This window comes from Salmo salar, chromosome 20 (assembly GCF_965601325.2).
Source record: "Salmo salar chromosome 20, fSalSal1, whole genome shotgun sequence".
Taxonomy (NCBI): domain Eukaryota; kingdom Metazoa; phylum Chordata; class Actinopteri; order Salmoniformes; family Salmonidae; genus Salmo; species Salmo salar.
Window position 1 is genome coordinate 66,350,839 of NC_138310.1, and position 13,232 is coordinate 66,364,070.

Below are 13,232 nucleotides of genomic sequence, written 5' to 3' on the forward strand. Positions count from 1 at the left end.
TAGTGTATTTGTGGTTTAAAAAGGCTTCTGAAATGTGTAATTTCACACACACAAGAAAACATTGATCCAAGGCGGAAATACACCAGACATATTTCATGAGTAGCCTACAACATGACACACTGCTCTTCATAAGTGAATCAATGCAAACACCAATGTTATCTTGCTAGTACCTGTAGATATTATGCTCTTTATATTGTATGCCATTACATAAGCATGTTATCTAACAAAAAATGTAAACGCTAAAATTATGTAACAAAAAGCCAAAAGCATGTTATGTTACAAAAACATTCTCTAAAGTTGCCATTTCCATTCTGTTCTAGGGGTGTTTCAGGAGAGATGGGTTAATGGGTGAGGAACCAGAGAGCCCCTGACCCTACACTCACACTAGGCCCCAGCTTATCTGGAGAGAATCCCTTGAAGTAGCCCGATATTAGACCTCTGATTAGTTATTTCATTAATCCAGGGTATAATATTGGGCTTTGAAGAAGCCTGTCAGATCAGGTTGAGAATCACAGTATGTTCACAAAAAGTATTCTGTCTGATGAAAACACATAACAGCCGATGAAGCTGTTAGGGAGATGTGGTGTAAACATTTATCAAAAACATAATATTGTAATAGCTTCTAAATTGGGACCATTCTGGTTGCAAATGCTCTTAAATATTTTGCTTTCTGACCTGGAGTTTTGATTTCACCCACATAACACATTAATTGAATAGCAACATGATGGCTGTGTTTACACAGAAAGCCCAAATTCTGATTGTTTTCCCAATTATTGGCAAAAGAGCTGATCTGATTGGTCAAAAGACCAATTAGTGAGAAAATATAAGAATTGGGCTGGTTGTGTAAACTCAGCATATGTTTGTGTGGTTGGAAGCAAGCAAAGTTGTTCAATTGTAGAATTTAGTGTCCTGTGCGCTCTTACATTTTATATTATTATATGAGTGGCACCACTAAAATGTTTCAATGGAGGCGAGAGAGGACCGAAGAGAGAGGACGCAGGAGTTGAGCAAATCAAATTAAGAAAAGGGTATTGTATCATTTCATCTCACCCGTGAGAGTTAAGAGGAAATTCTGCAATTTTCAGAGGACAGTAGAAGTTGATAAAAGTGCTTCAGTAAGTTATAAAGTAAAACTTTGGTCATCAGTATATAGACAATCTTTGCTTAATTGCTTTAGTTTTAAAGATTAAATAATTAAGGAGGCTGTTATATATCCCAAATAGTTTCAGGGGCCAATCACAATGGGAATACAAAAACATGATGTGATTGGTAAATACATTGAAAAAATCAGACAAATCACATCATGTTTTGTTTTGTATTCCCATTGTGATTGGTTCATTAACAGAGGCAATATATATTTTCATATTTAAATCTTATCTATTCTGTTTGCTCCTCAATTCATGCACCTTGGTTGGATCTAGGAGAGTGAGGTAGCGGCAGTGTTAAATTCACTTCACTTACACCCGAGAACTATGAACACACGGCCACGTCTCGTCTGATGATGCTTCGCTGTACCAAGAGTAGTATTCAAGACTGTTATGGTTCCGCCTCACCTTTACCATTTAGAAAACATCCTGTCTCTAGCCCAAACCATTCAAAAATGTAAAACTCATATTACCTCAGATGTATTTTTATTGTGGTCATTATAATTTCATATACCATGTTACATACCGTTTTAATCTACTTGCAGGTCGCTAACTATTTGTTTGATAGCAAAACAACCTTGTCCAGTCATGTTACCATGCTGGCTAATAACCTGGTAACTTGACCTGTATGGTTTAAGATGGCACTGGAAAAAATAAAGAGGCTTCTGTATAGCTTCAAAATAAGGATTCATATAGGCCTAGTGTAGGCCATACATAAATCAATTTAAATTAATCTATTTTCTGGTGCTCCTAAATACTGTTTGGTGTGCTCCTAACATTTGTTGGGTGCACCAGTGCTAACAATGACAAATGTTAATTTAGAGTTTTTGTAATCAAAAGTCATATAATTTAATGTAAAAGACTTTCAAAATAAAACTTCCAAGTCTAAGTATGTCCAAACTACACCATAAACTCTTCTGTTTAAATCATTGAATTAACTTTACCCTAAGTGATACCCTGTGCATCACAATGACCTACACACAGCCCTGCATTAGACCATGCAGACCAGACGTGAGTTGACTTTTATGTCCATGTGAATGTAGGCCGCGGCCTGCTCTCTTCAGCACCTGATGACAGCTTAATTCCCAGGCCGGGCCCCCTGCTGAGGAGGCCGTTTGTGTGGGATGACAGACGGAGATCAGGCCAAGGGGAGATGAGTGGGAACCCTGCAAGCCCGCTCAGGTTTCGTGCACCGTGAAAAGATTTGTCCAGGCCATTCACCTCTGATGGAGTTTCCCATGTTCTGCTGGGAAGCACTTTTTGTTGAAGTGTTTCCATAGCGAGTCCCCGTTTCTCTCTATCTCTGCGTGGGCACACACATATGCACTCACTCACGCACGCACGTTGGCACACACACATTTTGTGGAGAAAGCTGTCCCGTCCATTCGGTTGTTTGCTGCAGCCGAGACCACATGGAGCACCGGTGAGCTGGCCACTACACAGACCAAGGTAAGATGGGTTCAGGCCCAGAGCAAGGGGGCCAGAAAAATAAGGGAACAGGATAAAAAGGGGGTGGGTGGTCTTGGAAAGAGGGGACTTGTTAGAATAGTTAGGGGACTAGAGTAAAGGAAAAGAGGGGCAGTAAGGCGACCAGGGCAAGAGGGTTTATGTTATGAGGAGGTCTAGATGAAAGGTGTTGGAGGACTTTGGGGGCTTGAAAGGGCTTTTAAATAACTTGAAGGTACAGTACAGTTTCAGACATTCTTGCAACACAATAGACATTTTGAGGGTTATAAGTTGTGACATTCTGAAGGATGGAAATGTGTGAACCTCGCTCTCTAGGTGGTAAGATGGAGCGCTTATGTTTGATCCTCCTGCTGATGAGTAGGACCACTTCAGTCTTGGCACAGTTTAATGGCTACAACTGTGATGCCACCTACCACAGTAGGTTTCCCGGTGAGCATGACAGTCATTTCATCTCTATGTAAATTATCCTCTCAAATCATTTTCACTTATTCTTAGGTCTGAGAATTGTTGTTAGAATTACTGTTTATCCATTTTTATCTCTCTCTCTCTTTAGCGGAGCGCGACATCAGTGTGTACTGCGGGGTTCAGACCATGACCTTGAAGATTAACTTCTGCCCAGTGCTCTTCTCCGGCTACACAGTTGCAGACCTTGCGCTCAACGGTCGCCATGGCGATACCCACTGCCGGGGCTTCATCAATAACAACACGTTCCCCACGGTAGTACTGTTCAGCATCAGCCTCAGCACACTGGAGGCCTGTGGAAACAGTCTGGTGGTGAGGAACACACACACAGACGGACACGCGCACATACACATATACAGTTATGCTTTGTAATTACACAGTTGTATTAGTATGACCAGCAGAATGTAATGTGTTTTATAATTTGGGAGCACGTCTTGCTTGAGGCTATGGTAGGTGTTGTACCAGATTGTGTATTTAGAGACAATGTCCCTGTCTTCAGGTGACAACAGCCTATGGGGCGAATGTCTACAGGAACATGTCACTGGTGCAGATTGGGAATATCTCAGGGTACATCGACACTCCAGACCCGCCATCCATCATCAGCTATCTGCCCGGCCTGCTGTACAAATTCAGCTGCAGCTACCCCCTGGAATACCTGGTCAACAACTCACAGCTGGCATCGTAGGTGCCTGTCATAAACACCTGAAGAGCTTATTTTGAATAAAACTGAAGTATTGAATACATAAATAGGGATATTTCAGTATTTTCATATTCAGTGCAGACTTCAATAAACAAAATTTCAAAAAACAAAAGCATGTTTACCTGTCTAAACTGTACTAAATAATTTGAACCTTTTCTAGATCATCTGCTGCAATATCAGTGAAGGACAGCAATGGTACCTTTGTGAGCACATTGAGTATGATCCTTTACAATGTGAGTACACAACATCAGTGTTTTTTTTAGCTCACACAAAGACTTCATAACATGTCCCTCATAGTAGGAATCCAATGTCAAATAATAGCTAGAACATGCTCCCGTCAAAATACTAAACAAATGACGAGACATTTCTATTAGGTAGAAATAGACATATAATAAAAATAGGCAACTTCTTTTATTCATGGACAAAATCATGTTTGTGCAGGACTCAACCTACAACCAACAACTCTCTATCCCAATGGCCGGACTGGCTTTGAAAACCCGAGTGTTTGCTGCAGTGAAAGCCACAAACCTGGACAAACGGTGAGAGATAAGGAGATCTTCAGATATTAAAAAGTTATATTTTTTGTTCTAGTTTCTATTATTCACAATACAGATGGGGATATGATCTGAGAAGCACAAACATTTCCAACATGATGTGAACAGAAAGCTATGATTCCGCCATGATACACTGTTTTCAAAACTAATTGAATAGCTGTAACCTGCTGGGACTTTCTCTCACATAACCTGGATGGCATACAATTCATATAGTAGTCAAGTACAACTGCACTATGTCATGCACAGTATGCCATACACATACGCTATAATTTAAGACCAATCCTCTATGCCCCCTACCAATTCAGTTCTATCCTCTTTGGTTCATTACCATTCAGCTGTCCTCTATGACTGTGTGAAGGCGCCAGTGGTGGTAAGAATGTCTGATCTGTCCTGTTGTGTTGTGTGGTTAGATCTCTATCCTGTATCAGCCCCGTACTGTTTTGTCTCTCTCTAGATGGAATATCTTGATGGACTACTGTTACACCACTCCCTCAGGGAATCCCAATGATGAACTGCGCTATGACCTTTTCTTTGGGTAATCACACTTTTTCTCAAATGATGCCAGGATAAACGACAAAAGTGTCCCATTACCCATTCACCCTCAACCACTTATCATAGAGGCCCTACAATGGGTTCTTATGATGACTGATAGGACATTTTTCTCGTTGAGCAGTTAAAACAGGTCTAAACGTTTCAGTAGTTTCAGTGCATTTTGTGTGTGTGTGTTTGTGTGTGCGTGCATGCTTGCGTACGATGCTCTTTCCAAACAGATGCTATAAAGACCCACAGACCACTGTTTTTGAGAATGGGAAGAGTCAAATGGGTCGTTTTGCCTTCGAAGTGTTCCGTTTCGTCAAACACAGACACCAAAAGATGTCCACTGTGTTTCTGCACTGTGTCACCAAGCTGTGTCGGGTAGATGACTGTGTCCTGCTCATGCCGGTAAGAACATTTGACACCTTACCAAATTATGTGTTCAACATCAGTACAGTCAGTAGGGGGAACTTCAATGCTCTGCAAATATCAGAAAACATGTACCATCAATCTTGTCTTCTGATCAATATGAAGCTTCACATAGTCCAGTAATACCTGGTCACTATTTACTATTCCCTATTGAATACAGTATCTTATAAAGGGGTACGTGTCTGTCATTTTATATTGATCTAATATTGCCAGATCTGTGGGCGTCGGCGTAGGAGGGACATAGAGGAGAGCCTGGAGTCTCGGCCGTCATCTGGGGATGCCATCATTACCGCTGGACCCATCATCACCAGGATTGGTACGCAGTACTCCTCTTCATCCATAACCACTTCAACTTAGACTATAGTTTTGTCTGACTGTAATTAGATTATTTTGATATCCATGATATAGTTTGAGTAAGTATTAAAACTGTACAGTATGATATGATGTAGCCTATACATTATAATCCCTTTCGATTATATACTGTATAGTCTTGAAATATATTGATGGAGGGTGAGGTGGGACTTGACAGTATAATCAGTGGTTATTCAGTACATTTTATATTAAAATGAATGGTTGTTTTCCTCAATAATGTTGAAACTATGAAAGCATCAATGATTTATTTTGTTTCTTTTCAGATGAAACTCCAACAAATAACTCACAACTTGGTAAGCTCTCTCGCTTTGTCACTGATTGTGCAATGCCTTGAGAGGTGATATATTTTTGTAATCTATAAACTCTATAACCTTTATACATTATTTTTACATTATTGATACATTCACTAGCTTCAAAATAATGTTTTGACATCCATGGATTTACAGCGGAAGTGACTCATACAAGTTTTACCACTAACTGTGGTAATTTTTGCCTATATCAGTGAGTATTTGTGTCGGCCCATACTTACTCTTTGCGTGTTTGTGTGTGGTAATCCAGCTTCATCGAGTGGCCCCTCCCTGCCATTGAACCCAGTGACCAGTGCTCTGCTGTCGGGTGTGGTCATTCTGGGCGTGTTCAGTCTGGGCTTCTTCCTGCTTTCGCTCCGCCTCCTCCGCAGACCCCCCCTCCCTACAGCCACACCCTCAGAAGCATGGAACCCTGGCTTCAAATAAATCTCTGGTGTGCGTGTGCTCTCTCTTTCTCATTATCACTCTCATTCTCCTCCTCACTTTTTTCTCTCTCTCTCTTATCCATCTAACTATAACGAATACCTACAGTATGTATTTGCACGGCAGTTAAAATAGGCAGGTGCATATAAACTCCCAGTAAAGATAACTGTGACCTAAAATAATGATTCTAGAGTAAGAGGAGGTTTAGCCACAAGCAATAGTTTCACTATGTAACTACCAAGTAAATAGATCAATACATAATAGGAACAGTTATTGTAGAGCGGGACCTGTATTTTCTGAAATGTGTACTTAGCTACTCTATCTTTCCTGAACGTGGTCTTACTCTCTGTTTCTTACTTACTCTTATCCGGCAGCTGTAACAGTCACTGTCATGCCAAACTCTCAGTCACATACTCACGTGTACATACACATAGTCAAGCGCATATTGATACTGTAAATAGTTAATTCCTCCTTTGTGTACAAGGGTATAGTATATGTTCAATAACAATTTAATGAATTGTTTTCCTGTTCTTTATTTTGATCCATTGATAGACCAGTGTATTGTTTTTTACAGGTAGTGTGTAATAAAACTGACCCAGGTCAGTATGGAAGGCTCATTTCCCATCTATTCAATACCTTAGTGTCTTTTTGTCATCGATTGTTTGGCTCAGGATCAGTTACATTAAAGAAATGAAGGGTCATACAAATAACCCTGACACCCGGTGATGACTGCTACTATCCTCTACAAAGACCAACACCAAAATGTTACTTGTTGTAGCTATTTGATTTCTATAACACACTACCTGTCTTAAGTATAGTACTAACACGTGAAGAGAATTGAAGTGATCAATTTTATATATATATGATCATGATGAATATTTATATACCATATGTACTTATTGGTATTAATTATGGCTGAAATATTGACTTCCACATAACTTGAATATTTGTGACATCAATGCTTAATAAAAAAAAAAAAAAAATCTTGCTCAAGTCAGGACTTCAGCCTATGTGCATTTTTTATTTGAGAATGATGTGTTTTTTCCCCTTTTTAGGGAATTTGCTATTTGGCCTTCACTGATGTGGAAAGTTTAAAAAATAAAGCAAAAAATGTACTGTAATTGCCTAACTTCGTATTATGTGTTTAAAGTTATAATCATGTTGAAAGGAGTTGCATGTGGGGGGTTATTTTTCAAATAAATCTTTTACATATCAGTCTGCCTAATGATATTATTTACTGGTCTTATTTATAGTGTATCAGTATAATTTAACACTGATGTTGTGCCATGTTTTAGATTTCAAGCTAGAATTGAATCGAACCTGATTGTGTCTTTTACCCATGGTCAAATAAAATCACAGAAGGTTTCTGGCTATTGTAGAAAGTAGAGGTAGACCCCCTTATAGATGTTCCCAGTTTTCTGAATAAGTACACAGGCAGTCTGTAAACAAAGATACAGCATACATATGGCTATTTCTGATTGTATTCCAGCAATTGCAATTCAATTCTATGATGATTGTGATCTATTTTCCTCCATATTAGAGGCATATGGTCCCAGTGGCCTGCTATCACATGTCTAACTCCATGCCAATTGTCGAAATGTAACCTACACAACAATCCTGTAATCTGGGCCCTTTATTGCGCTAATCCCATATTTCAGCAGCTATTATACATTATATTCTCTGTCCACAATGGCCGCTGATGACTGAGAGGAGAGAAATGAGAGCAGTAAACCCTCTGGATTTACTATCTTTGATAAGCTATTATGCTTTTTTTTCTTGGACATTCAATATTCAACCCAAGTTCAGATCACTGCCAGGTCCAAACCCAGGCTGCGTTTAAACAATAAGGCCTGAGTAGGTGTGGTATATGGCCAATATACCACGGCTAAGGGCTGTTCTTATGTACGACGCAACACGGAGTGCCTGCATACAGCCATTAGCCGTGGTATATTGGCCATATATCACAAACCCCCGAGGTGCCTTAATGCTATTACAAACTGGTTATTAACATAATTAGAATAGTAAAAATTACTTTTCTTCTGTAATGAAAAGCGCTATAGAAATTGTATTTATTATTATTATTGTTTATTATTAATCAGAATAAATCTTTTCCCTTCCAAGGTGGCTCATCTGACAAGACCAGGTTACCATTGTCCTTCATGCAGTTCCGTTCAGTCCCACTTCTGATTCCAGATCAAAGTAGAAGGGCCCCTAGATGTAGACATGATGAATAATATGTATGTGCACTCACTCTTTTCGAAGTCACACAGGGCACATTTCTTGGTGACATTTACATCATATTTGGTTTTATTTGCATTGGAGTCACATGATAGTATCCCCTCTGTCACATGCGTGAGTGAATCACAGTGGCGTCATTCCATGGTGAATCATATTTGTGTACTTTACCCAACACTGTCAGGAAGAATCGAATTTGTTCAAAATGTTTTTGATAACTGTAATCAGTACTTGCTCACTGTAATGTATTTGAAATCATCATATTAACTTCTTACATCTAGGCGTTCCGCCAGCGGAACCCCTAGCCAACAGCCAATGGGATTGCATGGCGCGAAATACAAAAACCTATTTTACACCATTTTAAAGATAAGACTCTCGTTAATCTAACCACATTGTCCGATTTCAAAAAGGCTTTACAGCGAAAGCAAAACATTAGATTATGTTAGGAGAGTACATAGACAAAAATAATCACACAGCCATTTTCCAAGCAAGCATATATGTCACAAAAACCCAAAACACAGCTAAATGAAGCACTAACCTTTGATGATCTTCATCAGATGACACTCCTAGGACATTATGTTATACAATACATGCATGTTTTGTTCAATCAAGTTCATATTTATATCCAAAGACAGCTTTTTACATTGGCATGTGATGTTCCCACCCAAAACTTCCGGTGAATTTACTAAATGACTCATCATAAACATTGACAAAATACATAACAATTATTTTAAGAATTATAGATACAGAACTCCTTTATGCAATCGCTATGTCAGATTTTAAAATAGCTTTTCGGCGAAAGCACATTTTGCAATATTCTGAGTACATAGCTCAGCCATCACGGTGAGTTATTCAGACACCCGCCAAGTTTGGGGCACACTAAACTCAGAATTACTATTAGAAAAATGTTATTACCTTTGCTGATCTTCGTCAGAATGCACTCCCAGGACTGCTACTTCCACAAGAAATGTTGTTTTTGTTCCAAATAATCCATAGTTATGTCCAAATACCTCCGTTTTGTTCATGAGTTCAGGTCACTATCCAAAGGGTAACGCGCAAGCGCATTTAGAGACAAAAAAATTCAAAATGTTCCATTACCGTACTTAGAAGCATGTCAAACGCTGTTTAAAATCAATTTTTATGGTATTTTTCTCGTAAAATAGCGATAATATTCCAACCGGACAATAGTGTATTCATTCAAAGAGGAAAAGAAAAAACAGCGTGCTCACGTGACCGCGCATATCCAATCTCTTTGTCACCAGGCAGACCACTGACAAACTGAGCTACTATACTCTGCCCAGAGACAGAAGACGCCTCAATCCGCTTTCTGAAGGCTTTAGAGAGCCAACGGAAGCCTTAGAAAGTGCTACGTAACCCCACAGATACTGTAGTTTCGATAGAGAATCAAAAGAAGAACTACAAATTCTCAGACAGGCCACTTCCTGCTTGGAATTTTCTCAGGTTTTTGCCTGCCATATGAGTTCTGTTATACTCAGACACCATTCAAACAGTTTTAGAAACTTCAGAGTGTTTTCTATCCAAATATACTAATAATATGCATATTCTCATTTCTGGGCAAGAGTAGTAACCAGTTTAAATCGGGTACGTTTTTTCATCCGGCCGTGAAAATACTGCCCCCTATCCCAAACAGGTTAACAAAGGGATTCACTTGATTAGCATAGGGCATTTAATATGACGTTTTTAATCAGAGCATTGTAATGTGATATAAATTACCCATCCTGTCACAAGCGTCGTAGAGAACAGACCAAGGCGCAGCGTGTTGAGTGCTCATCCTTTTACTTTTAATGAAAAGCACTTCACAAAGAAAACAAACGACAGCCAAACAGTTCTGTCAGGTATACTAACACACTAAACAGAAAGCAACCACCCACAAAACCCAAAGGAAAACAGGCTGCCTAAGTATGGCTTCCAATCAGAGACAACGAAAGACACCTGCCTCTGATTGGAAACCATACTCGGCCAAGCATGGAAAACGACACATAGAAATAGAAAACTAGAACAAATTCTCCTAGAACAAAAAAACTCCAAAACACACAAAACAACCCCCCTGCCACGCCCTGACCATACTACTATGGCAAATGACCCTTTTTACTGGTCAGGACGTGACACATCCACCATAAAAAATATGAACACAGATGAAAGCAGAGCCTTCAGATGATCCCTCGTTTATCAATTTCTCTCATTTTAATGACCATATACTATAGTGCTGAAGCTCCCTCCCTTAACTATGGGACCCCTTCCCGTTCTCATCCCGGTAACGGGATTGCTTGACAAGATAGCAAAAATCTAATAATTTCAGTTTCTCAAACAATCAACTATTTTACACCATTTGAAAGATAAACATCTCCTTATTCCAACCACATTGTCCGATTTCAAAGAGGCTTTACGGCAAAAGCATGAAGTTAGATTATGTTTGGACAGTACATAGACAAAAAATTACACACAGCCATTTTCAATGCAAGGACAGGCGTCACCAAAAGCAGAAAATCAGCTAAAATTATGCACTAACCTTTGACAATCTTCATCAGATGACACTCCTAGGACATTATGTTAGACAATACATGCATTTTTTGTTCTATCAAGTTCATATTTATATCCAAAAACAGCATTTTACATTGGTGCGTGACGTTCAGAAAATGTATTTCCCCCAAAACTGCCCGTGAATCAGCACTACAATTTACAAAAATACTCGTCATAAACGTTGATAAAATATTAAACTGTTATTCAAAGAATTATAGATTAACATCTCCTGAATGCAACCGCATTGACAGATTTCAAAATAACTTTACTGGGAAAGCACACTTTGCAATAATCTGAGTACTGTGCTCAGAAAAATACACTACGCAATATAGATAGCCGCCATTTTGGAGTCATGTAAATGCATAAATAGCATTAGAAATATTCACTTACCTTTAATAATCTTCATCAGAAGGCACTTCCAGGAATCCCAGGTCCACAACAAATGTTGTTTTGTTTGATAAAGTTCATAATTTATGTCCAAATAACTCCATGTTGTTTGCGCGTTCAGTAAGCTACTCAAAATGTAGGACGCGCGAGGAAAATTTAACGACGAAAAGTCAAAAAAAAATCTATTTACGTTCGTTCAAACATGTCAAACGTTGTATAGCATCAATCTTTAGGGCCTTTATAATGTGAAACTTCAATAATATTCCAACCGGACCCATGCATTGTCTTGAAAAATGTTTTGGAACAGAGCTACCTCTCGCGTGAATGCGCGCCAATGAACTGACATCCTTCCCTGGGTCACCAACTTCCCAGCCTTCTCATTCGGTCTCTGTTCATCATAGACGCATCAAACAACTTTCTAAAGACTGTTGACATCTAGTGGAAGCCTTAGGAAGTGCAAACTGAATCCTTAGTCATTGTGTGTTTGATTGGCAATTTCCTGGTTGTATTTTTCTCAGGTTTTTGCCTGCCATATGAGTTCTGTTATACTCACAGACACCATTCAAACAGTTTTAGAAACTTCAGAGTGTTTTCTATCCAAATCTACTAATAATATGCATATTCTAGTTTCTGGGCCAGAGTAGTACCCTGTTTAAATTGAGTACGTTTTTCATCCGGCCGTGAAAATACTGCCCCCTAGCCCAGACAGGTTAAACGTGGATCATTATTCAGATAAGAGACTAAAGAGGTAAGGTCTAAGCTATTAGAAAAGACAACTTGTACTACAGACTGCACACATCTAGGAATAAGGAGTCATCCCATAGTATTTTATGCTAGTCTTGAAATTGTATTTTACACCTTGGTTTAGATTTTTAAATGTTATACTTGACATTGAAATCTGTGTGTTTTGCTGCAGATCTTCAGCGAGACAGCTTGGTGAGATGGCTTTATCCAGCTTCCTCATCATGATATTGTGGGACATGATCAGGCCCTCAACCCTGCTGAATGTGGGTTTTGTAACTACCAGGCATAGTAACTACATTGACTCTCCATTTCAACTCTTGTTTACTGTAGCTAAGCCTAACCATCTCAGCTTCATATAAGACAGTGTTTATGATAAAAGGATTTGAGACGGTTAGGGTTAGAGTCTTGTTAAGTTGTTATTCGAATCATGTCTAAAACAGCTAGATTGCTTCAGAGCAGGGACACTTAAACTACAGTGGTTTATCTGTATGTATTGGCTCAGCTTCATCAGTGCTTTGAGCATGGCCCTGTTCAGGGTAGGATAACACAACCACCAACTACGTAACACCCCCATTCAAATACACACAGCTCCGACATGGCAAAGTGCCAACTTTCCAATGTGCTGCTACCTTATAAAATAACTGTAATCCCATTCCAACGTGTGTAAACCTGTCTGATCTTAGTGTGCTTTTATAATGGTGCCATCTTCCTTTTATTCCTTCACCAGGATGCAAACTATACCACACCCCTGGTTATCCCTCCTCTGGGTATTGAGCTGAGGACTGTCTACGTTCAGGTTTTAGCTGCCAACCTGACGTCCTAGTAAGAACCTTCTCGTTGTGTTCCCTCTTAGCCTTAGTCATAATTCCTATCAGTTCTGTTCCAAACTGAAACTGTTAAATAATGTGTATAAGGTTCTACTTGTGATCTG

General features: G+C 39.3%; 1 protein-coding gene across 1 annotated transcript; it reads left to right on the forward strand.

Annotated features, from left to right (window-relative positions):
* The first annotated feature begins 2,468 nt into the window (after positions 1-2,468).
* Positions 2,469-7,573, forward strand: LOC106581142 (zona pellucida-like domain-containing protein 1). The gene is made up of 11 exons (XM_014162969.2): positions 2,469-2,594; positions 2,928-3,041; positions 3,166-3,386; positions 3,574-3,755; positions 3,935-4,007; positions 4,216-4,313; positions 4,783-4,863; positions 5,099-5,270; positions 5,505-5,607; positions 5,927-5,956; positions 6,222-7,573. Exons 2-11 carry the CDS (start codon positions 2,936-2,938, stop codon positions 6,395-6,397), a joined length of 1,242 nt encoding a protein of 413 aa, XP_014018444.1. The 5' UTR covers positions 2,469-2,594; positions 2,928-2,935; the 3' UTR covers positions 6,398-7,573.
* Positions 7,574-13,232: the final 5,659 nt, after the last annotated feature.